The sequence below is a fragment of the Amia ocellicauda genome, chromosome 3, assembly GCF_036373705.1.
Source record: "Amia ocellicauda isolate fAmiCal2 chromosome 3, fAmiCal2.hap1, whole genome shotgun sequence".
NCBI classification, from domain to species: Eukaryota; Metazoa; Chordata; class Actinopteri; order Amiiformes; family Amiidae; genus Amia; species Amia ocellicauda.
This window is the reverse complement of record NC_089852.1, coordinates 21,668,465-21,695,196: the sequence shown is the minus strand read 5'-3', so window position 1 is coordinate 21,695,196 and position 26,732 is coordinate 21,668,465. Positions and strand designations below refer to the sequence as shown.

The 26,732-nt window shown below is 41.1% G+C and overlaps 1 protein-coding gene across 2 annotated transcripts; it reads right to left on the bottom strand.

Annotated features, from left to right (window-relative positions):
• Window positions 1–385: 385 nt before the first annotated feature.
• Window positions 386–25,142, bottom strand: limd2 (LIM domain containing 2). Of its 2 annotated transcripts, none has more exons than XM_066698468.1 (4): window positions 24,834–25,142; window positions 9,053–9,097; window positions 8,786–8,922; window positions 386–7,731 (listed from the first exon to the last, which is right to left on the bottom strand). In XM_066698468.1, the coding sequence occupies exons 1-4, from the start codon at window positions 24,834–24,836 to the stop codon at window positions 7,572–7,574; spliced, it is 345 nt and encodes a 114-aa protein (XP_066554565.1). In that variant the 5' UTR covers window positions 24,837–25,142; the 3' UTR covers window positions 386–7,571. The 2 variants fall into 2 exon arrangements, with proteins under 2 accessions (XP_066554565.1, XP_066554564.1); XM_066698467.1 differs by lacking the exon at window positions 24,834–25,142 and adding an exon at window positions 17,673–17,837.
• Window positions 25,143–26,732: the final 1,590 nt, after the last annotated feature.

The following is a 26,732-nucleotide window of genomic DNA, read 5'->3' as shown; positions in this document are numbered from 1 at the left end:
AGTTGTATTACTCCTTTTCCCTAATGTTGCGGTTATTATTGTCATTAATAATAGTATGCATGTACTTAATAATAATAATAATAAAATAATAATAATAGGATTAAAATACCTACTTTCAATATAATTGACAATACAATGTTCTGAATTAAAATTCAATCCAGGCAATCAGAGAGCAGCTTCCCAGCTGCCTTCGGTGGCAGAGTGTGTGAAGTATTGTAACATGATTTAAAGGCTTTGCCAAGTGGAGACCCCACTTCGGGATTGTGTAACAATGCCTAGGTCCATACTTAGATAGGTAGACGAGAACACACACACACGCACATGCACTCACACACACGCATGTAACCCCCACAAACTTAAATAATCCATCCATGTCGACAACAACTTTTGAGTTTAATTTTTTTTAATGTGTGTAAAAACAAAACAAAAAAAAAAAATCACAAGGATGAGAGAGTTCCACATACACATTTTTTCTTTCATTATCTTCATTATTAATTTTTTTGTACACAATTCAACTGAATATTGAATACAAAAATGTATACAAAAACCCCCCCAAAAAACTAAACTAAAACATAAAACAGAACTTCCTTGTGCTTTAAGGCCACTACATCATTCCACAGGTCAGGGTCCTCAGAAGGCCACAAGACCCTCAGAAGCCCACGCCAAGATACACTTATTTACCCATCGCTCTTAAAATATCATTTTACCTAAACTAGATACAGCAATTTATTTATTTATTTTATTTGTCTTGGTACCAGTGCAAAACCATGCGTACCTTAAGAAAATGAGCATTTACAAGATACATGCAATACCCTTTAGGTACAGCATACTAAAAACAAAAACAAAATAAAAAATAAAAACCCACAACATTTGCTTTTTCCTCAAACGTTCCTGTGCAAGGACAAGTATTGGCATTTGCAAACTGACAAAAAAAAACATCTCCTCAAGTATTTACAGTTCAAAGACAGTTCTCAAACACAGACGACAACACTCTGAACTACAGGTACTCCAAAGAAACCAACCATGCAAAAAACGAAAAATGAAAAAACGAAACCGAAACGTCATATTCCCCTTCTCGTGGCCACACACACTGTAATGTCATTTAAAAATAGCCTACCGCACAGAAACAAATCTCATATCCAAAACAATTCCACTGTGTGTCATATAGAACAATAGTTAGCAATACCAGAACTTTACAATGGAAGTTAATGTCTATCAAGTTAATTTTTTGCTTAGACATTTTGAAGTTGAATTCTTAAATAAATGCATGATTAGGCTGGAAAAGACTAGGATTATACCATCATTAATGATATACCATTCAGCAGAGTTTTAATTTCCCCCTGCCCATCCCCTTTAATTTCTTGGATCCTACCGATTTTCTTTTTTCTCCTCCCCACATTATATTCCCTGCAATTTTCAATGAGGATTCCAGAACAAAAAGGCAGTGATAAGATTCCTCAAGGCAGGCAGGGGAAGCAACCCAGGGGTCCACAGGCTTTGTAACAGTGAAGGGCTTCCCTCACGAACCACAGAGCATCCTGGAACAGTGAGCTGATCTACTTTCTCATGTTGTTAGTTAAGTGGGGGTAGAGAGCTGCAACTGTTGTCTGGATATTGGCTGTTTTAGTAAACAGGAATCTGTTTGTATAAGGAAGGACAGAGGGTCACTTTTTAGGATATGTAATGAATAATTAAATAGATCAAACTGGACAGTACAATCTGTGAACTACTGTACTCGTTTGCTTCTCAAGTCACAGTTTAAACTAATTTATTTACAGTTTAATTTACTTTTAGTGGCAGTGGATCACAGTGCTCACAAACAGATATGGGAGAGTATGGGATTCTGGGATTTACAAGCCAGTGACCACAAGGGGAACATGGTCAGTGGCATCTCTTCTGTAACCTTTGCGAAGGACATCATCTTTAAATGCTTAGTGTCGAAAGAAACTCACCACAGCTTAAAATGTGCCATTTTCTCTGAATTTAGGACCACATGCTTACAGTTGCATAATGCGCTTTTGGTGGGAAAATAAGCACATTAAGCCACATTCACAGTTTTCCTTTTTTTTCTTTTTTCACATTCAGCACAGTTCCACACTAAGTGGGTCATTTATATGGCTTAAAGTGGGAATTAATGATAACATGGGCCCATGTAAGCCCACTTTTTGGAACCTGTCTGGAAATGGGTTAGACCCGTTGTTTGCGAAGTTTCTGGGAGATTGGTTGGGCTTAATAAAATGAGATTAAGATTCACATTAAGGGGAAGCATGCTGGCACTGTGAGGGACATCAATGTGATATTGTATGGGACAGAATGGGCAAGTGCCAGGCAGGGTATTTGCAGAGTGTCGAAGGGATTAATTTGAATCTAAGCACATTAATCCACTTTGACATTTTTCACATTAAACCTTCTAGGGTGTCCCCCTGTCCTACGTTCTTATATTACCAACTGCTGACAGGGGGGCTTAACAAAACTAGGTCTAATTTTAAAAGCTGGAAAGCAAGAGTTGGGGTGAAATCCAATTCAGTTCTAGAGCTGGAGACGTCATTATTTTAACACATTGGAGTGGACTAGATCAAATGCCGGTAGATTTGGAATTGAACGAAAGGTACTGAGCCCAACTCTGCTGGCAAGTTTACAAAGACTTCCGTTACTCAGCTCTCATCAGTTCTTGACCATGTCGATATGCTTAGGGATGACAATAACAATAGAGCAACTAGAATTTCCGAGAAAGTTATAAAAACATATTGAATAAATCGGTGCTTAAGTGAAACCATTCCGGCCTGTAAGTGTTCTTTCAAATGCTGTGTAAGCTTAAAAAGTCTATACATAATTAAAATCCCATAACCAGTTAAAATATATTTAAAAAATAGCCATCAAGTCTTTCACTTTTGTGGGGCACAGTACTTAATCCCTCCAGCAGATGGTGCAATACGGTCCAAAAATCTAAGTGAGAGCAGTACAATGTACATTGATCTTGAAGAGAATGGAAAAACACTTCAGCCATCTCCGATTCTTGCTTAAGTGCTTTCCAAGAGCTCCGATATACTGAATTTCAATGATGGAGCAGAACTCTCTACCACAATTGGCCACATCCAGAAACCTAGGAACCCCCTCAAAAAGTCTACACCCGTTTCCACAAATAAGACCACAGCACGTTTACACTGCACAGAGTCCCATCAACCACTGAGGATGCCAACTGGGGAGGGGGAAGTAAAAACCTAGGAAGGGTATATATCACAGTTCTGAACAGCTACATCCAACATTCAATTCCTTAAAGCGCTTTAAAAACACAAAACAAATAAATCTGAGAAGAGGCTTGATATGTTCATTTTACAAATCGATTTGCACCACCCTGAAATGACCACTTTCCACACAGGGACCTGCTGGCAACACAACCCTCCCTCGACTGGAACAGCGGAATGAAAAACCTCCCAACCTCCTTACACAGCACTGAAAAACAACGCCATTGTTGCACCACTTAGTGTAATGATCCAAGCAGGATGATGCCCTTCTGAGTGCTTTTAAAATCCACTGTGGTCATGGTTCAGCCACTCCTGATGCGTGACTATGGGAGTAAAACTGGCCAGGGACTGATGTGTGCTCACTGTTAGTGGGGGGGGGGAAACGATACTAAGCATACAGTCAGATAGTCGACTGGAACCAATGCCCCTCCCCCACGTGAGTAATGCAGGCAAGACACAGTAGTGGCAGCCCCTGCCCCACTGCTCGTTCGTCCACTTGAAAACGGAAAACCCAAAGCACTGGGCAGACTATTTCCTGAGCACAGTTTGGTGATCTGAGGTAGAAATCATCCTTTGTTTTGGCTAAAGAGTCCAGGTGTAGTGGTTTGTGTGGTCTGCGGCCTGTCTGGATTGAATACCGATATGCAGGGTGTACCCTAGAAAAATATGCAAGTCCTATTCGGAGTTGTCCTTTTTTGGATGGGTGACTGCTGTGTCTGGCTAGTTTACCCCCAAGCTAACCTGACAGTTGCAGTGTTACTAGGTACACATGTTCTCCGTGGCTCCAGCAGCTAAATATCACTAAGCATTGTAAAATAAGCATTCCAGTACAACAGCCTTTAACTGGGTAAGGTTGGAAGGAGGGGAGAGTCCCACAATCCCTTACTGTTTCGCGTAGCTTGGCTTACGGCCGCCTGTGTAACCCCCAAAATGCTTCGTCTTCTCATTTCCTCCCATGAAGTTACTGAGGAATACATTTCCATGGGTGTGACTATGTGCTGAAACACTTGATTTTGCATAGCCAAATGACCCAAGCAAGAAACAATTAGAACAGACAAAACGGGATGTTGCATAAAAGGGCCAAAGCTCAGACAAAACTTCTCCTCGATACACTGATGCCCATGCACCTGAACTGTCTGTAGCTCAAACCACAAGCTTTCAGAAGCCTTGCTAGTAAACCGAGCTAGTGGTCCCATAAATCAGTATAGGCACTCACCAACAATGAGCTACAGTTATGTACAAGTACCGGTTTTAATGCATTTTAACTTCGGTCCAAAAAAACTGATCAACCCAGTGACGATGAATACAAGTCTCTGCTTAACGGTTACAATGACTGACCACAGCCTAATGATCACACTTCACAAACCAAAGCCAGTTCACTTGAATTCAACTCTGACATTGAGACCATTTTACACTATGGCTAATCAATACAGGGGATCCTAATTAAATCATCAAATTATATAAACTAAGGGTTGATTGATCTCAATTTCTGGTAAGATTCTCATCTTCCAAAACGTGGCTTAGTTTTTTAGTTACTTATTTCAATAAATGTAACGTACATGCGGACAGGTTTTGAAGGCAAAGGGAGTTAATCAAACATATATGATACGTGTATGAATTTTTATTTTGTTCAGAATACATATTTCATATCTAACTTGTATAGAAGGCATTCTAAACTCTAGGACATGCATCTTCCTCAATTATGCATTGATCAACATAGAATAATGCATTAATGCAAATCCTTCTGCCTTTTATTTTTCATGCATGTCTGAATTCATACAGCACGAAGAGCAGCACATTACATCCTTTGATCAAACAGCTACCAAAGAAGAATGCAAGAATGGGAAGAAATTGTGCAAGCCGTGTATAGTGATTTCGGAGCAAGACGGAGCTCTCTCACCAAGTGGTCCACAAACTGGAATAAAAATCTCAATTAAGCTGCATCACTAAAAATCAATTTTCCTGTTTTAATAATTAAAAAAATAATAATTCTATGATTTGACAAGATGGAATCTTGGGATTCATTGGGACCATATGATTCAAAGAGGGGTAAAACCCTCAATTGTTCTGTTATGTATCCATTGACCTTTAATATTACTGGCTGAAAATTGACTGATGAAGGCTGTGTTCAAAACGCAGCTGGAAAAGTACCAACACAAGGCCTCCAGCGTCATAGGGGATGATACAACTTAACACCTTGTAATGATTACACAACAGGGAAGTGTAGATGTGATAGAAATGATTGCCCTTACAAAACCGCAGTCGACTTTTGAGTATCCAAAGCGAGAAGGCAACACAAAAAAAAACATCTTCGAATAAAAAACGTAGTTAAAACACCACAGAAAGTTTGACATCTTTCTGGGATAAAAAAAAAGAAAAGTAAATCATTTTTTGCTTCTTGTTTGTTTTGGCTACCCCCCCTCCCCAGTGTGCGTACTTTGTCGAGGAAGATGCCCTTTGATCCTGGCATCTCCATGACTACCACACACCCAGTTTTTAAATTGCCCTTCAAGTGTGGTTTGAGATCTGGCACTTGGGCTGAAACAGCATTCATCCCAATTTTACACCAGAATCCTTTACTCTACAATCACGCCAGACTAAAACAAACAGATCTAAATGTCTATTTCACACAAGGGGCTCTCATCTGTTAAAACCAGATACCACCTCACTAACTGGGAGGCTGGATATCTACAATTAGAAACAATAGTTAAGACCAGATATTAACCCATTAATGCCCAGACCTGTGGCCAGTGTTCAAGTAAACAGTGAGCCGTCCTGTAGCTCAAACGTACCAGTTATCCAAGTTATTGATGGAATGGTTAGAAGTATTATTGTCATAGCAATCCAGACCAACCCTCAAAGCCAGACTGGTCCAAATAAACCCTAGCGAGTACAGAAAGGGGTTGTTTTGATAGTTTCCGTGGGTTTTAGCTGTTATTTTAATATTCCTACTTTTGATGGGATTCTATGTTGTCATATTTTCAGCAGAAAGAGCAACAGAGAATCAGAAGATGTGAAAACATGGAAACGAAGAGAAATCAAACTACTCTTCTTGAAAATGTGGCTAGGGTCATCCCTGTAATATATGCATTTGTATTATTGGTCTGCTAGGGCATCGCTCTATCAAACAATCTTTGTCAAAACTGAAAATAGTTATACGAGATTAATCTCTTGGGATTTTAATATTAACCAAGTAAACATCAACATGAGAGCTTTCAAATCAACTCACAGGATTGTATTCTACACTTCCACCTTCAACCCCAAAGGCCCTCATGTTTAAAAGATTCTCAGTTTTGACAGACAATACAGTTAAAGTAATATTACAGCTATGCAGTTGTATATTGCTATCACTGACCTCAGCATAAATTTACATAGGATGGGGGAAAAAAATAGTATGTTTTTGTAGATTCACTTTCTGTAGAAATTAGAAATGTATAGAATACCCTGTAATTGTACAGAAAGATCGTGTGCAATTAAACTTTTCCCTATGAACTATACACACTTTATACTATAACTATTGATATCTATATTTTATATAAAACTGAAGATAATTGTATCAAAATGTTTGGTTGCCTGGTTTGAATCCTAGTGCAGTGCTTTTGCAGGTATAACAGAGGAGCTTAGTTATAAAAAAAGTTTTCCATAATTCAATATTAAAAAAGAAAATAAAGCAGATTAAGAAATCACTGTTGTTAACATATGACTGGCACCTCAGTTGAGATGTTTATAAAAACAAACATAAAGGAAAGAATCTATAAAGATGCGTGCCATTCTGTCAATTCCTCCTCATGTAAAGCTTTGAAAACGGGACCTGAAGTGAAGCTTAAGTAAAAAAATAAAATAAAAATCGGCAACACTTGGAAGGGACAGAAACTGAGGCTGAATACAGTACACTGCGCTAGGACAGATCTCTGGAAACAAAAAACTAAACTAAAACTAAAAAATAAACCAAATAAAACCCTTGAAACCTATGAACTTAAAAATAGCAATTAAAAACTGGGGAGCATCAATGAAACTTTCCCTGCAGTACGTTAAAGGGCACAATAAAGGCTTTCTGCGCTCTCTAGCAAGCAAAAGGTGAAAGGTCGCATCCTATTTGTGCAGATTAGTTAGCTCTCATTCGTTCTCTGGGACAGGGAGGGGAAAAAAACAATGGTGGTGCAACATCGCAGAAAAACCACATGGAAGAGAAAATAAAAAAATAAAACCATCTTACGAAAACGAAAAAACAAATGAACAATAATATCAGAGCAGTGGCAGGCACCGGAGTGACCGTGCTGTTAAAGGGCTGAGTGTCTGTGGCATGTGGCTGGGGAAGAGGGGCCGTTACGCGGTCTTGGTGAGATTCTCAGGCTCCTTGGTCGCCCATAGCTCCTTGTGCTGCCGGCGCCCAAAGCCTTCATCGTAGTTGCCTTTGCTCTTGAAGAGCTGCTGGAAATGCGGCTTACAGTAGAACTCACCCTCCAGGGCCGCATAGGAGCCCAGGCTGCGGTAAGACACAGAAAACAGGGGTTAAGAAACTAGGAAACACAGGGGGCTACTCAGAGAGGGCTGAGGCGTAAACTAAAATCCAAACTACTCGCTAATTGCAAAGTACAAACCTGTACCCGCCTGGTGCCATTTTTATTTATAAAAAGTAGAAAGTGGGTTCTGACCTTTAATTTAACCACAACAGGGTATGAGGTTGTAATTTGCTAACTGCAGATCGAGCAACATTTTGATTTGCTCAAGGCCTAGGCCCCCAAAACAACCATTTGTTACCTTAATATACCCCAAATGCTTAGATTGCTCATGTGTGTGTGGGGGGGGATAAACATTTTGACACAGTTTTTAAAAGAACAGCTTACACAATCACATATACACACACACAAGACATTACACAATCCACACCATTTGCAAAGCCACTTATCTATTTTTTAAATACAGTGGTGTCAAATGTGATAAGCTTATAAGCAGCTGAACTGCACTGAATCTACAGTATGGGGTGACCCAATAAGGAAACCGACTTCCAGTTTAGTCAATCCCCTCTCCAAGGTCTACCTCCAATTAAGAAGAAATAGGCAAGAACATCTGCAGATTCACTGGAGACGTGCATGTGTGTGTGTGACAATCACAGACCTTTCATTGACCCGTGTCACTAAAACATTGTGCATCAAGATCAGGCTGTGAACCGTCTCAACTTGGGAGGTTGTCCACCCCTCTATTCCCTGAACTTTTGTCTGTAACTGGCAGGTACATGGACAAGGGGAAAGCAACCAGACATCTACTTGGGATGGACTTCAGGGGGACTTCTAGTTTCATGACTAGATGCAATGCAGTGCTAAAGAGGTCTAGGTCCTGGTTTCCAATTACATTACAAATACCTACTGCAGCAGGTGAATGGATAGAAGGAATATATATATATATGTTTTATATTCCAGGACATGTAGTACAATCCCAGTGGACAAATTTGGGTAGAGGACCCCAGCACTGTGCCGACAAGGGAGGGAGTGGCCTGCTGCTTGTGCCTTGTGTGGGGATGTGGTAGGCTGATCTCTTACCTGAGTTTGGTATTGCAGTGCTTGCAGCAGAAGCAGGACGAGTGGAAGACATTTTTGTCTGCCACTAGGCGCTCCATGGGATACACAGTCTTCTCACAGGATGCGCACACCTCTTTCTGGGTCTTCAGGCTGAAAGACTGCAACAGGCAACAGCGGTGTCAGGCTCCGAGCCAAACTGGGAGTTTAATTTAGGAGCTCACCCCCCCAGTTTCCTTAAATAGCTGCACAAGACTACAGGATTGAATATTTGTATAAAAATATATTCACCTTAGAGCGCTGAACAGGTTTGTCTTCAGGGGTTGTGCTGTTGTCCTGCAGAGAAGAGAAAGGAGACGCCACATTAGGTGAATTTCAAAAATATCCTTATTGCAAATGTATCATAGCCAGTTGTTTTTTTAATACTTCATACAGAATGGTCAGCTGCCCCACACAGCAGGGAAGCCAAAGAGTAAAAACTTTACAGTCTTATGTGCCACAATTACAGACTTGTGGCAAGAGAAAACCATTATTAAAAATAACCCAAAATGTATGGGTTTGGTTTTGCAGTTGATGGGAAAAATGCCCTGTGACTTCCTGAATCTCAGGTAACTGGAACCACCCCTGACGTTTGTTTATTTGGAGTCCCTGCAGATGAAAAGCAATACGTGGTTCATTGTCAAGGCTAAATAATGGGTTGGCATTTGTAATGTGCGTTATACCTCCATATTTTCCCCATTAAAAATATAATACATTCTGAAATGCAGAACTAACCGGTTCACAGGTTTACATATAATTTTTTACATGAGGTAACACCCATCACTTTTCAGTTTCACATCAGTAAAGTGCTCTAAAAATCTGCCACTTCTTGTGAAAACTCAGATGTACAGCTGTAAACAAGAAATGAAGAAGTAATTGTAACCAGTTTTATTGGTCTTCAGCAGTTCTGACTGAAGCAATCAGGGTTAAGTATTTTACTTAAGGACACAGTAGTAGTGTGTATTGCTTGGACTTTCTGGCTAAACCTCCAGAGCACTACTACACAACATTTACTCCTGTATATTGCCATTTTTCACTCTCACTTTAAACCTGAAATGTACAAAGCAGGGCCCTTATGCCAACTAGAGGACACACTCACCCCTTAAGATACACACTTGCAAAATGATTGTAGCAATTACTACCCTAGTGTCTTTTAGTGTAAAAATACATTTAGAGAAGATAAAGATAAAACACCATTTTGTGCTGTTATTAAACTGCAGTCTCTGAAAACATCCCTAACCCCAAAAAGTTTTTATCTTGGTGACCACAGAGAACTAATAATGAAGGGGCAGCCAGTGCAGGAGATCCAGCACAGAGGTGATGTACCAGATGAGTAGAGTACAGTTTGAGGCCAACTACATTTACAGTTTTAAGACAATCCTGCAGTAGCACAGCACACATCACCGCTTGAAAACGCATCACTTAACATCTCAGTATCCTCGTCACTTAAACAAAAAACTACCGTACACAAGCATGTCACTCCACTGACCTCTACCTGTGGATGGAAGAGTCAATAAACCCAATTTAAGGGACACGAATCTTAGTGAGAGTGATTTCACCTATATTCCAGTTGACTCTCTCTAGCTAACTCTTCCTGCTGGAATAGGCTTAGTGCATTTGTGTAAAAGACTCTCTCGCTCTCTCTCTCCCCCGATTGCTCCATCTGGCCTCTGCCCATTGCATCAGACTGCTTTTGCACGCCTCTGCAAAACCTGTAACTTGCCGATGAGAGGTCTAGAAATATGAGCAGCGAGAAACTGAAATTTCTTCGTACAGAGAGGGGAGTGAGAGTATGTGTGCGCACAGGAACTTGCTAGAGACTGCTTCGGAGGAGGCATTTTGTGATAAATTATTTACAAAACCGCTGGGCAAGCACCATGGGCCAGTCAGCGTCAGGATTTAATAAACAAAAAAAGTGGAGGCTTTTTAGAGGGGTAGTTTTCTGAATCCCCCAGCGAGTCTCAGCGAAATGGCCTGGTTTGAAAGGAGTCTTATGCCACATACATCTAAACAGGGGGGCAACAACCCAGCACAGAGCTGGACACTTTCAGCCACGGATAGAAGTGGGTGAGGCATCCCTGTCACCACACAGGTCTCCGATGGGTTTCCATAGCAACACACAGCAGCCTGACAAGAGCTGATCTCGCCTGCAGACAGAAAATCATCCTCCATTTGCGTGGAGACTCAACACAAACAAAATAAACGCCAATGGAGAAACAACCAAGTATATAAAGCACTAAACAAATCCATATTGTAGCTGGCGGAATCGTGCAAGTTCAGCTCATGGGTAAAACAGGTGTCTTCTGAGAATTGAAACAGAAAGCTGCTACAGAGATAAAGCGACAACCACCTCCCAAAGCAGGCAGAGGAGCAGAGTGAAGCGATTTTAAAATTAGTTTTCTCCATTTCAGGAATTGCTCAGAGATCTATTGAAATTACAAATAATGCCAATGGACAGCGAGTGGACACTTCTTTTGGAGGTTTTTTTTTTTTTTTTTGCTGTTTTTTCATCTTATTATGAATGAGCTGCCCAGAAGTAGCCTAGTTTCTTTAATCGTAAGAGACTGATGCTTTTAAGTCCTCTCTCGGCTCTTGTGGTTTCAACATCCTGTTTTTGAGTAACTGATCTACTACCGTAGACAGATTTCTCTTTAAATATCAAAGGCAGTCAAGGAGCACGAAGGCCTCAAGTGGTGTTAATTCAGAGCTATGGCAACACTGCAATTATGAAGTATCGGAGAATACATTGACATTTTAGGATAAACAATATGAAGGACCTCATTCACGACAGTCAGTGATGTGAATATAAACAATTCTGATTATTATTCTAGGTTGGCTACACTTTTTTCTTTTTCTCCTGAATTAGTTTTACCTGCTTTAGGATAATCTGGTTATTTTGATGTTTTTTTTCTAATGCAGGTGTTCAGTTTGAAAATCATTTGGGGGGCAGAAGGGATTCTAGTTTAAAAATGAACATTGAAGATGTTTAGGCATATTAGGCATATTTTGGCATTAACAACAAAAAGCACTTGTGAAGGGGAGACGAAGGTGGTGGCTAGGCTAGAATAGTCTTCTGCAAATTACCACCGGACATTGAGAGTTTTCACCCTGTCCAGTCCACACCCTACATATAAGGGTAGTAAAACTACAGTGGTCATTATACAAAGGAGGTGTACACACAAACATGTGCACAGTTTGCTAATCATTGTTCTTGTCAAAGCGGAATGGTTTTCCTACATAAAAATAAATAAACTGGACTGCAAAGGCTGCCCTGAAACCACTAGGGCTACTGATCACGATATTTGCTTGTTTGGTCACTGTCTTCAGGAAATGAAAACCAAGATAGGCTACTAATAACCCATGTTGAAGGGAGTCTGCTGGTAGCCACTTTGAAGACCTTAAATCAAAATAATTTGTTTACATCTACAATTTCCTGTACTTCCTGTAATTTTATGCCTTTAGTGGTCCAGGTCCTATTATAAAAGGCACTTGGCCTTGTAGAAAATTGAGCAGGCTTTATGTAGATATAGTTTTGACCTGGGACAAAACCCCAAGCACAAAATTGAGTCTTCACAAACACAGTAGTATCTGTTGGTTAGGAGGTTTTTTCTCCACCAGAAATGAGGTAGGAAGTCACGTAGAAGGCTAATATTTATTCAAAGTATTCAAAGTGCTGTGGGGGAATTTGACAGCTCCATTGTTTTCACTAATTTTAATGCAACAGTACATTTTGCTACACGCAACTAAAACAGAAGAAAATATGCTGTAGTTTGGAGGAATGGCTACTATAGCACAGTCAAGATCTGAGACTGTTTGATCGGGGTAGTTATCATCACACATTGGTTACACTTTCTAGACTGTGAACAAGCTGACTGCCCATGAGGTTGTGACGGTAGAACCGAAGCAGAATTGAAGCGTTTCAATGCTTACAGGGACCATCTGAAGGCTTTTCGCTCATGAGCAACATTGGTTCCGTTTTTTCCCCAAAAGGATCAGCAGACGTTTGGAAGTGTAGATGCATGAGAGAATGTAGCCAGGGACAGACGGGTACAATGAACAGACGGTAACCTCGCTGCTTGCGTTTTCTGATGGTTGCATTTCTGTTCGTCTACACCAACAACACAAGTTACATCATTATTTAGGGGACTGAATCTGCCTCCTCTGCACTGGTAAAATCAACAGCATAAAGAGAACATAGAATTACACAGAACATGCAGACCTGATTATATATATAAAAAAATGTATTTGCAGCAAATCAGGTCTGCATGTTCTGTGTGATTCTATGTTCACTTTATGCTGTCGATTTTACCAGATGATGATCAGATGATGTACACTTCTCTTTTTAAATCCTTTTACATAGTTTTGCTTTAACCCACGCTGAGAAAAATATGAATAGTGGACTCATTGTTAGATATACAGGGAAGTCCAACCACAGAGCAGTATATGACCACATTTAGGATCTTGTTTTCCTTAAATTACTGAAATTAATCTTAGACAAAAAAAAGTAAAGATTTCACAGCATGTTTATTGGCCCACTGACACCTCGAAAACAAGGTCTGGACAAACAGATTTCTTCAATGCAGTTGCTTGAATGAGGAAATTAAACCTTAAATCTGCCCATTTTAATTAATGATTCTATGTCCACCAGGAGGAATGAAGTGGGGGGTGGGGGTCAATGTCACACAGGCTTCAGTGTGGTTCCCAGCCAATGGCCAGCTGCAGAGGGATTGCACTACAGTAATTTGTTCCCCTCTGCTACACCTCCCCACAAGTTTATTTTGTGGATAGATCAAATTCATGAAGCAGCAACAATAGGGTAAAATATATAGAAACATGACACATGACGAAACTGACTGCAGACCAAAGGAAATAACGCATTCCCAAGATAAATGAGTATTTTGCTAATTTATTAGAACTCAGCAGAAAGTCTGTTACGGCATGAAGTAAAAATAAATAGGGATGTGTATTTATTTTAATTACTCCTCTTGAGAAAATGTGCTTATTTTTAAAGATACAAATCTAGCAAGTGACTCAAGTAGGACAGGAAAAGGAAAATAAGCAAGTACTACTTTTGTGCTTAAGTTCATTTGTACAAAACAAACATACAAAGAGCACTTGCAATACTCCCAGTAGTTTTGTCAATTTGTCTTTAATGTTTTGCGATACAATTATTACTTTACCAATCTCATGCCAATGCATTTAACTGGAAAAAAATGTGTCATTGCATTTAGAAAACAGCACGGACTGCCTTTACAGTTAAGTCTTAACGCTGGAAACCCAAACCTCCCTGACATACACACATACACACACAGCTTATGCACTGCAGACTTCTGTAAACTCGCAAGGGGCACAGGCTGTAATTAAGATGTTCTGAGGAGACATACGGAAATTGTTAAAGCTCAGGAGATTAAAGTCAGTTTACACTACACAGTGATTAGGCCACAACTAAGGGTCCACTGGCACCAATGTTTTCCATCCTGCTACACGGTGCAGGAAACTATCCACAATGTAAACTAGGCATTAAGACTGCACCGTGTGTATTGCACATTGTGTGACTGTGGCAGCTAGGCTGGTCACATTTTGAGCAGCAGCTTATCTTTATAACCTATAGACTGGACAGGCATGGGTGGCAATTTAGGTCATTAAGTCCAACTGATTTCAAAACCTCCAGCCTACAAATCGGCAACTGAAATGGGAGTCCTAGTTCTTCCAGGTGTGAAAACAAGCCTGATGTAGATGAACATGAGGTTGGCCTTTACAATCCCCAGCATTTGCATCCCTGTAAATCCAGGCGAGTTTCTCCGCCGGCAGAACCGTGTCTCTCATGCGGAGAGCCACAATCTAGATCGGTGTGCCGGTACTGCGGAGAGCCATGCTAACTCCCACTCTGCCTGCACTGCTCTCATGCACTCATGACTAAGTAAGGAAATGTTGCATATTAATGCAGAGAGGAAAAAAAAGTGCACACACATTTTAAAAAACAATCACTCACAGAAAGCATGGAGTGATTAAAAAACACTAGATAGAGAACAGGCAAGCTTTAATAGTCTATCTGCTCCTGACCTGTCCAGCATTCACACACTGCAACAGCACAGATCACTCTCACATTCTCTCCATCAATTTATAATATACATACACACTTACATATATATACACACACAGTTTAGGGCTGTTTAGGATCAGTATGCCAGCCAGCAGGGTATTGAGTCAATGCAGATTTAAAATACCCAACTGTACTGGCATTCCCACTGTGATCTGACGATGAGTTCCCTAGACAAGAAGCCTAATGGTTACGAGCTCCCCGATTTTAGACAGATCAGCACTCGGAGAACAAGGCACAGCTGGGAACACTAGCAATTCAGCACTCCTGCAGAGACTAAAGCCAAGGGGCAATATAAATGGCAAGCCCATTTTCACAACCAATGGTAAAATTCTCTAGCAGACAGTATAGTGATGCAGGAACTAGAGTGGAGTGTTGTAATCATGATGTCAACATGATTGTCTACCTACTGAACCCAGCTTAAGTTAGACGAGGACGGCTGAAACAGCATATCACGAGTCTATCTAAAATTATTCATACAAGTGAACAGTAGTTTGTGTTTTTTTTTTTTTAAACAATAAAACCTTCATTTCAGACATTGTCGGTCAAAGGTGATTCCATGTGGGGTTCTAGATCTGGGCCCCGGAATAGAGTGCTCTTTTGGCATTTCCACATAGTTCATTTTGTTCTAGCACTAGGGAACAGTGGTTCAAATTGCACACAAAACTGAGAATGCACTTCAAAAGTGACACATTTTGAAACCTTGCTTCATGGTGAGAAACACCACGAGGATGCAAAACATTTCCTTTAACTTCAGACACTGAGAAACATCACTCAACTCAATCTGCTAACAGAAATGCAGGCCCTGCAACTAAACATTAAGGGACAAAACAGAAACCAGAAAAAATCTATTCCAAATTTCAGATATTGAGTAACAGACTTTTAAATGTATTACATTACATTGCACTGTACTACTACCACCACTATAAGATTTTGAAAATACATCATCCTCCAATAAATGCATACATTTGATTTGAAAATCCTCCTTTTGCTGCATGTTTTTAATGTAATGCACAATTTATTTCAAGTCTTCAACCCTTGCTATGTGTTCAGCACATGTGGGCCTTGTGTTTTAGTATTATATAACCGTGGTCAGATAAAGTCTGCCATGTTGCACTCCAGAATTAAAAACAACTCAAACACACCAGAAAAGCATGACTGACTTGCTGACACCCACTCCTCCCCCCTCCCCCCTTAAGAAAGGGACAGTGGCTCCCATATGACAAGAGTGAATTTCTATCTTATTGCCTTATATGTACATCCTTCAGGTTGTGTTCAGTCATTGCTCTGAAGCCTGGCAGTTGTGATAACACATCGCACTTCCTCTGAGGCTCCCGTCCAGCCCACAGGAAGTGGAGTTTTATCTGACTCAATCTGCTCTAATAGTGTGTGTGTGTGTATGTGTCAGAGAGAGAGACAGGAGTTTAAAAAAAAAAAAAAAAAAAAAAAAACACTTTGCCTACAAGCCAGTGTGGATTCAAAATGCACACCAAGCCAACAAGCCCCTGCTCCACTCCCATAAGATCTTTGCAGGCCCCGGCAAAATGAGAGGAGGATCATCTCGCTCAGTCAGAAGCTATCACACTCTTAAAGCCTGGTTCTCCAAAATGGTCCCAGTGGGTTCGGCTTCAGCATCTAGGCGAGGCGATAGGGAACACCAAGTTGAAAAATAAGTTGATCTATGCACCTTTATGGCAAAGAAAGATCACAAAATGCATCATGATCTTCTGCACGAGGAGTCCTTTCCTGGTTCATCTACATCAGAGGAATGAGACTCGGGTGCTACAAAGCCACCCTTAAAAGGACAGAAGTTAAACCAGAGTATCTCAGGACAAAAACCCAATTTGGAACGCAACCCCAATGGTCCACCAACACCACACAATTCCCCTCGCCAACCAGATCAGAGCAAGTCAACTTAGCACACCAGTTAATGTATAATCACATTAAGAGAAAACAAAAAAATTAACCGTACTGCCATTTCTGGACTTGATCCATAGCGCTGAACTAACAATGGTGGCCTGTTTATTGAATTAGACCCATTGCAGACACTGCGCCCCTCCCCAGGACTCTTTGGACTTTCACCGTGGATAGACGAGATTCTCTAATCCAATTATCAAGGCAAAGTCCTCTCCACAAGGGTAATAAGTCAGGAATGGGCCGTGTAGCAGCAGAGGTGGAGGGTAAGCACACACAAGGGTGGGACGAGGTCTCCAACAGCACAAGGGTTAAAAAGAACGTGGATTCTGTGGAGGCAATTCTGTCCACTGTCACAGCCCTCCTCAACCCGAGACAATATCAGACAGAGGAGGAGACAACCTCCTCCAGTCCAGCTAAAAATAAATCTAATCAATAAATAAACAACTGCCTTTCAAAATGATTTTGAGAAGGTTTCATCGCCAAACCCCATCAGCCATCCAGAAACAACGCGGTTTGACTGGCTGCACGCTCCTGATTATGTAGGAATATATCTACACCCTTTGCAAGACACTGGCTGGGTTTATGGACTGCCAGACTCGGACTTCGGCTTTTCTGTTGCAGAAGCCATTTCAGAAGCACCAAAAAGGGGACCCTCTCCTTCGCCACGTTGTCTGAATCGGGCGATGACTTTGGCAAAAGAGCGAGCAGGTATTACCATCAGAGGGTGGGGGAATCACAAAGAACACAGTGTGCAAAGACCGAGTTTAAAAGCATGTAAAGTCAGGAGCCAGAACAAGTCAGAAAAGAAGTACATCAATACATGAAGGAACAAGTGCTTTCAGATAATCACCCTACCTCCATAGACTCCACACCACCGTTCCCAGAGCAGTCAGAGTAGAGATGGCTCACAGTGCTAAATTCCATTCATCAGGTCCAGGATAGAGGTAATTAATCATTTCACAGCTTGAGGCCGGGGTCCCTTAATTGAGGAGAGCATGAGCTTATGGCGAAGCCTGTCACAGCAAGCAGTGTGTATACTGCCAGAGGACACAGACCTTTTCAACACAACTGGGTGCGGCTTTGTATATTTGCAATGCAACTCCTTTTGTTGGAACACTTGAGTGACTGTATTGAAGTGATCTTGCTTATTGTCAGATAGGACTCTACAAATGGAAGGTTCAAAAATCCTCAGTTTGGACTCAATATCATCTATGACTTATCCAGTTACCGATTTCCCTGCAAAAAAAATAGATTTTTATGGTTTGCATGTACGTATTGTTGCTTCTCACACCAACGAAAGCAACCAGAGATTGAAGATCAGACCACTAAAAGGAAGGAACATCGCGAACGAATGAGCAAAAGCATTTACAGGGAAAAATTGTCCATGCATTTCCTTTTCGGGTCACGCCAATTTGCTTCCACCCAACCACTTCCTGGACAAGAGGTCCGTTTGAAAAGCAGCACTGACTGGAACAGTTTAGATAACAGAGGCTAAATGAAATGCCAGCACAATCTGTTAAAAAAAAAAAAGTTTACCTACATGGTCAAATCAAAGGAATGCAAATTATATTTTATGTAATGCAGTAGTAAGACCAAAATAGGCAGTCATAGGCATTAGGTAATCTTAGCTGCTATATGCACCAGGATTCAATTTATTTTACCTTTGGCCCCCCCAACTTGCTCACTGCTGTAGTTCGTACTATTTTTAAACCTCCAGCTTTTGCTCATGCTCCACAGTTATGCAAGAAGTGCTACAAACAGACAGCCCCACACGCTGGCCAAGAAGTTCCAACTGGGCTCCGAGTTCTCATCTTCCTTCTAAAAAAAAAAAAAAGCGATTATTATCCAAGCATGTGGTCCTCAGCTATGGCGAAATAAATTAAGCTTTTGAAACTAAACCCAAACCGGAGTAATGCAAACATATGGTCTGGCCCACTGTCAAAGATCTGCAGACTCAGATCTGCTGAAAATTCCTCCTTTCTCTATCTGTACCTTCCCAAACTACCTTCCCTGCCAATTACAATAAATTAGTTAATACGGTGCCAAATTCCTGTCCCTAGATTGTTTCGAGCAAGATCCCAATCTGCACATGATCTATGATAATATACTATGATCTGCATTGAGGGGGCCTCAGTTGTGTCTGATGAACAGAGTACTGTAAGCAGAAGTAGAAAGTTGGGTCTTGGGAGTATAAGTGGTTCACCATTTAAAAGCAGCACATAGTAATGCCTTGACCCTCCTACTAGTCATGGAACATTTTTTATTCTCCCTTTATTACAGCCCAGTGCGGAATTTGCCACAGCTGTGCGAGTCTGTGCCATGACATCAGAGAGGCAGACGGGGTAACGTCAGTTGTCAAATAGGGTGCTCCCACATATGTTCTACAGAGATCTTGGAAGACCCCAAAGACGACGAATGCTCTTCTGAAGTTTCCACTGCCTGTTTCTAAATGATCTGTCCTTATTAGATTACTTTGGGAGTTGAAGGCTGCTTACACACAACCTGAAGTGACACCTGCTCCTGGCTGGGGTTTTATGGTTTTTTGTTTCCACATAGTCTGTTTTTTGTTTTCTTCTTCTGAATGATTTATAAATGGGTCTTGAGAAACATTTTGAGGAAGTGTAACAGAAGGGAGAAGAGTTTAGCTTACAATGTCACATCAACTCTGGCACTCCTCAACAAGGTCAGATGTGACTGTGTGTGACTCTCCGCAGCAACTTCTGAAAATTGCCATTCCAGACACGGATGCACACATATAGATATTCCATGTCAGGGTACACATTCTTATGAAAAGCAACATTGGGATATGAAGTTGAAGAGCAAAACAGACATGAGAGCAGCAGTATTTAAGATGATGCAATTATGCAGCCAGAAGATAAATGCTCTTATGCTATTCAAACCAACTTATGGAGGCACAGATTCCATTTTAACCAAAGAAATGTTACAAATAAATTAGATTACCCCATAACATATTCATGATCCGTTTATCAATTTAGCCTGAAGGTCACTACACAGAGTAAAACCTCACTGTCTTAAAACATTTTATTTTCCTTTCCATGCTTCTTGTCAGAGATTTGCGCCCATACATCATGGCCCAGTAATTTCAGTGGGATACAGGGAGTACAACATTGCTTTTCTTAAATTTAAGCCAAATGCATTAATACAGTACTTCAAAAGTTAGACATGGGAGAAAATAAACTTGGCTAAAACATCTCTCGTTCTCCCGAAGGAGTATGCTCCAACTCCCTCTCTCCTCCTCCTTCCTGGCACAGCACCTAGGTCCTGCATCAGGACAGACCTGCTCCTACTGGAACTCCAGCCCAGTCTCCGGAGGCCCCTGGATCAGGGCTAACCAGGGTTAAAAAGTTCAGTGCTGGCTCAGAGACTGGAGGTCAACAGACCCCTGGAGATAGAGATCAACCCAGGGCCCAAACAAAGCAAGGAATCCCCTCAAAGCCTTCCCTCTCGGCTCCGATCACCACATCTGGTTACTGTATCTGCCACTGGGTAATCCACTCCCACAGGTGCTAGGGACTGGAAACAGGAGGTTTTGTGTTAGAAGTACTGTTCTGTAAATAAAGTTGGCATCGCTCACATTGATCTGTCTCATCTCTCGTGCGACTTTCTGCCAATCCAGCCAGGGTGTGTGCTCAACTATATTAACCACCTCTTCCCCATACATTTTACCTCGAGGAATCTGAAGGGGATGTAACTTTATTATTGGTTCCATAAAGAGCCTGAAGAGAACTATCAATTCAGTAGGAAGTTGTTTCTGCTTAGAAGGATATGAAACCATTAAACCCACAAAGGAACAGCAAAGACCCGACTGTCTAAAAGGCTCCTCGAAATATACAATTGCTGCCAAACAAGGCATCCCACTCTGAGGCTCACATACCATAAAGGCCAACTGGTATGAGCAAATGCTGGAAAAATACTGCAACCCAACCAATTTAAAAGATGTTTTTATTGAAACTCAGGCCAATGTTTGCGTCATTTCCAGCTAATGAGTGCATGATACTAATTTTGTGGTATTCTCCGATATTTCTCTCTAAACAAAACAACATAAATGTTAATGAACTATTCGGGCAATGAGTGTTTACGAAAAAGGTAAAGTGCAATCCTTGCACAATCACTTTCTGTGGATCCTTAGCAAAAGATAGAGCAGCTGTCGTATACTGTGCCCATGTCTTGATTGTTTTCCATGATATGGTTTTGAAAATTCAGGAACAAACACAACAGATCTGCAAACCCAGATAAAGTGCTCCTTTAAAACCCATCTGTATACTTGGTAAACTAAACAGTTCTAAGTATAGCCACCCAAAAAAACTAAACAAAAACGGCATGTCTCATTTTAGCAAGGCTGCTAGATGGAGCGTACAGGTTTTTTTTGGATGTCCTGAAATTAAGTAATCACAGGCTCCCTCTGTCAAAACAGGAATGAATAATGAATCAGTAATTAATTTAAGAGCTGGATCATATGGTCTTGTGAATAGGCTGCATGTGAACTGTGAGCATTTCTCAGGTGTCTTTATGCTTTTTGTTACTACACACACACAGCTGCTGCATTCATACAGTGTAAGTACCGCTGCTGCTTTTTAGTTCAACTCCATATGACCGCAGTTGTCCTGTAACTAAGTCTGATCACCCTTTGCCTGGTGTGCAATGTTCCAGACTAAAGTCATCTGGTTTGACCTGCTGTAATCTGACTTCATGCAAATAAGATTGGTTCATTAGTTCATGCATCAGAAAGCTAAGGAAACATTAACTTCGTCGATTGCTTTGTTTTCTGATAAGAACTTCTAGAGGAAAGATGCGATAAAGTGACCTAAAACCACCACCATTAGGCAAACAAAATTAAACCTGCCAGGAATTAAAGTTTACAATTTACTTCTAAACTTCTTTCACAGTGGTGGTGTTTGATGTTATGCTGACATTATCCTCGCTTTCACTGTGTTTTTTAAGCACTTTACCATTTTGTTTGTATTGCTCTGCTAGACTTGGCTCCATTTACCTTTTACTGACTAAAACAAACTTTCATAAGCTTAGAATCTCATAGGTCTTAAAAGCAGTCAACTCATTTTACTATTAATATAGTCAAAACCCAGTAAAAGCCTGACCAATGTAGCAAAGCATCACAGTAACATGCACAGGAGAACATGGACAAAAGTACCATGCAAGCTGTCCTCAAATGGGCAACTGATCTAGTAGGATACAAGAAGCTTTAGAACAAGGAAATACAGCTGGGAGTATAAAGTCCCTAAAAATAATGATTAACACAGGTTATATAGTAATGTAAAATACAGAATACTGCTAACATTTCAAACCTCAGTTGATGATCTCTCAGGTTCAGTGTGAATTATGTTTCTGTCCAGGAGATGGAATGCCTGGAGGTACACATTTCTCCCGAGTCACAGAGCTCGACAAATACCTGTATTCCCCCCTCTCTTCACAACCCCTAGAGGCATGTTACTAAAATCGGCAGAGTAAATCATGGCATTTGACGTCTCAGCCATTGCCTGCTCAGTTACATGAGACTCGTTCCAAATGTTCAGAGTGAAAGATCGATGCAGCTACATACAGTTTGTGTTGATTATACTTCAACAGCCTTGTCACACAATTCTAGACTTCTCTGTTCTTGGATATATTTCCCCTTATCTATTGCAGGCAGACCAGGATAGATGATAGATAGTAGAATGCATTGTTTTCCTCTCTCCAATACAATAAAGTATCTGGTCTGGGCAACATGTAAAAGACAAAGCACAAAATCAGGAACAAAGCAATTACGAATATTGCAAGTTGGCTGCGTATATGCAAACACGCTGGTGTAGTGTCTGCAAAAGTAATCGTTCCTATTGTTTGCTTCTGCAAAAAAACACAGACTTTGCAAACTGCCCTCATTGATATTCCCCTTGGTTGTCTGTTGCACTTCCTGCACAGAGTTTTTTCGCCATGTGAATTCAGTCATTCAATCAGACGCAGCCTATTGGAAATGACCAACATCTTATTTGACAACACCCCATCCTATGCCAGTCATACTTAAAAGAATATGCACAGTTTGTTATAGCTGAATGCAACATACTGGAAACATACATATCTTGCTACACAGGTGCACTGCACAAATATGACGGGAAGCACACATCAAACGCCTAGTGTAGAGTGGGTGTATCACACATATGCACCATCCTGCTCAGCTGTGCTCTGTGTAAATGGAGAGCCACAGGAGCAGATGCAAAAATATGTTTTTCCTACTGAAACACGTATTTATTTAGAGCACTTTCAGATTGTTTTCATACATCTATAAAATGTAGCAAAAGGCAAGCAATACTGGTCAAAGGGGGTCTGAAAAGGTTTAAATCTCATTCCCATCAAAGCATTCTCTCTTAAATTAATATGTAAAAATAATAAAGATGAATTTGTGATGGTCTACAGTGTCTGTACAAACTCTAAACTATCCTGTTTAGGTGAGACTCAGGTAAGTAAACCTAATAACAGCCCCTCTGACCAGAGTTGTTCTGAAGAAAGGGTTATGAAAGTCTGTATACAAGCACTATAATTATGGCTTTTATTTGGGGGGGGGAGGGAGGGGAAGACCGGTTAAACCAGGACCATAACGTTTCATTTTTCATTTTCACAGACATCCTCCTTGAAGGAAAAAACAACAAGAGATTAAACAAGTGCCAGAGGCTAGACAAAATGTGCAAATGGCAACAAATATTTCATGTTTGTTACAGTTGCTCATTCCTTACCCACACTAAATTCTGCAGAAACACGACAGACATTCGCATCCTGGGGCCATGAGTTCAAGGACAGGCAGAAAGGCACAATTAGGCATATTGAAAACCCACATTTTTTTTTTTTTTTCTGATTAGTGTGACATTTCATAGCCACAGCCATTTAATTTGTAACAGATGGAGCAATCCTCTTGCACAATTAAACCACCACCACTGCTGCACAATAGTGATAGGGTAGTGATAACAGAGTGGCACAGGGACTTGATTATCATTAACTTCATTATTTATAGTCATTTAACAGCTGTGCTTTAGTGCATTTTAAGACTCTTGCCTTGATATGCGCTTCCAAATGAAGGGAAAGACATCTGCAAAGAAATGCTCAGTGTGGGTCCGAGAAAAGAAAGTAATCCGATTAAGAACTGGAACCGTTTGGAGCGGCCGGCCCAAAATCACATCAACTTTAATACGAATCGAGCAGGGTGGAAAGCGTGGGAGCAGGAGCTAAAATGGTTGATTAAACCATGAATCCGATTTGTTTAAAATGCATTGAATCACTATTCCACAGCAGCACTGTCAAAGAAAGAGCCCGACTTTTTCCTTTGTTGACAAGCAAAGCCCCTCGGCCCTCACTCCGTCGGATCCACGGCGTTTGGCGTGAAGGCTGCACAAGAGGCTGGGGGCAAACGCAGAGCAGCCCCCGGGAAAGACTGCCAGGGTCGGCCGGGGCCCCGGGGCTGTACCAGGCGGGCTCTGGATGGGCGAGTGGGAACGACAGAGCACCTGGACTGATGCTGAACCACAACACACCCGGGTGGCGGCACTGGCTGGCAGGTCTGCCCGCCTCACCCACACAGCTGACTGGCAAGGAGGGCACCACCACGCACCGTCCGGATTGGGGCTCAAGCCTTTACCCCCTGCGATAACCCCTTCTCCAGCCACCCCGAGGCGGCCGCTTCCCCACAAGCCCCCCGTCTGCTTAAGGGATGCGCGGGGGGTGTCTGCGTCCAGCCCGCCCGCAGCCCCCATACACATCAAAACGCCTATCAATGCATTCATTGCGCTTTTAAACAGCGCAAACGCCATTCAAGCCGGTCTGCTGCGCCCGCAGAGACGGGGAACAAACGTGCGCTCACAAGGCACCGCCGTGCACACCTCCAAAGACCTACACAATGGAGAGATCCCTACCCACATCCACTCCGAATAAAAGGGTGTGTGTCTGTGGGGTAGGTGGGGGGGAAGGGGTCGCTAAACCTTATAATCAAATATGCCCCGATGAAACACTCACCATCTGCGTATCCTGGTCAGGGAGTTACTGTAAACACAATGTTGCTCGTCCACAAGATGCCCGCGTTGCCTTTCTTCTCACTCGCTTGTCATGTATCTTCCTCCAGCGGTTCACACTGCCAGCCGGCTTCCTGCGCTTTCTCTCGCTCTCCTAGGCTGCGTGAATCGCTGGTTTTCATCAGCAGGATGTTGTCAGCTATTGGCCAGCAGCAGCACCCCCACCCTGCCGAATGTGCAAGCGGAGTTCTCCTTTTGTGCGCCAAAAGGCTGCACAACAATGAGGAGCCTCCGTGGGACCACGGGGAATACTTCAGCTAGGGGAAACGCAAAAGCGGGGTTTGGGCTTTTTAAACACGTCTGTATACGCATGCATATGATGTTAGTCTGTCTGCAAATGTGAGTTGGGTTTATGTACAGGAAATAGTTCCCATGACCCATGCGTTGAAAAGGGAGTTATGCTATACTGACATTTCAAGTTCTTTTTTTTTCTTTTTTCCACCCGTTTTCTGGCACCTCTTCAACATTGGGCATCTGTACCGAATTAGTGGGGACTAAAGTCGCCAAAAATCTGTCGCCAGAAGGTGCCATATAAATACTATTTTCTGCTTGGTTTCATCTAATCCACATTTAGTTGAATATATTTAAAAATGTACAACAGAATAAATAACCAAATCCTCACAATTAAGAACACCAGTGCCATCTACATCTGGATGTCAGACAAAAAAACATTGCAGGGATTTTTGTTTGGAATATATATATATATATATATATATATATATATATATATATTAATGTATGGATTGTATTTCTTTCAATTGATATCATTCCTAATTATTCATATGCATACAGGACTAAGTCATTCACATGGATTAGCATCTCACAAAATTAAATTGTAAAGGCTGAAACATACAATCCTACAAGCTCCACTGACACTGGCCATGTACATGAGCTTGTGCAGTATTCAATAATGAATGGGCGTCCAGTTGATTTTGCTTTAATAAAACATCCCATTGGCATGCTTCCTTGTGGTAATTAAAATGTGTGGAGTTTTAGAAAAAGTTAATGGTCAATTAAATTATTCAAATTCAGAGACAACTTGGAAAAACCCCATCTGGTCTCAGTGTGCAGTTATTATGGCACTATTGGGGACCTCCTACAGAAATATGAGTCTACTTACTTTATGCAGTTCAATGTAAAAGTCCTTCATATATTGGGCATTTATTATTTATGGTTTGTGATAAAAAATCTTAATGTCTTAATGCCCTCTTTTGTTTCTTATAAGCGTATCTGTAAATTATTTCTTAAGTCTGTTCTGAATCTGTCATAACAATTTCCTCTACAACCCAAACTAAATATAATATAAAAAAAATAAACACTTGTTGTTTTGTTGACATCAAGGTATTCTTGCTGTGTCTTTTCCCCTATTTTGTATTTGAACCAAAAATCTTGGGATTTTCTGGTGTTAAATCTGTTAAACAGACCACTGGCCAATCCTACACAAAAGCCCATTCTGATCAAATCTACTTATTTGAAAGTGCATTTTCTCTGCCTTTTAATAGTACTATCTAATATGTGGTACCGTCATTTTGGAAATTGTCTTTTCTCCAGAGTTTGGTTGGTTATACCTGTCAGCCCTGCGGTTCTCTCATCTTGTATTTAAATAAAAGTTTAACACATTTTGACGGTGGTGTGGGGGGAATCAATATATTTTTCTTTAACCCCAAATGGCACAAATGACCACCAAAAATGTAAGAGAGATTAAGTGCCGGATTAAATCAAAACTTTGACCCACCCGCTAATAGAAAACTATAAATCTGTCCATAGTAGCGGTTACATTTCTGAAAGTGGCATCTTACTAAAAATGATGCCGCAACTGAGTACAATTCTGGGTCAAAGTTTT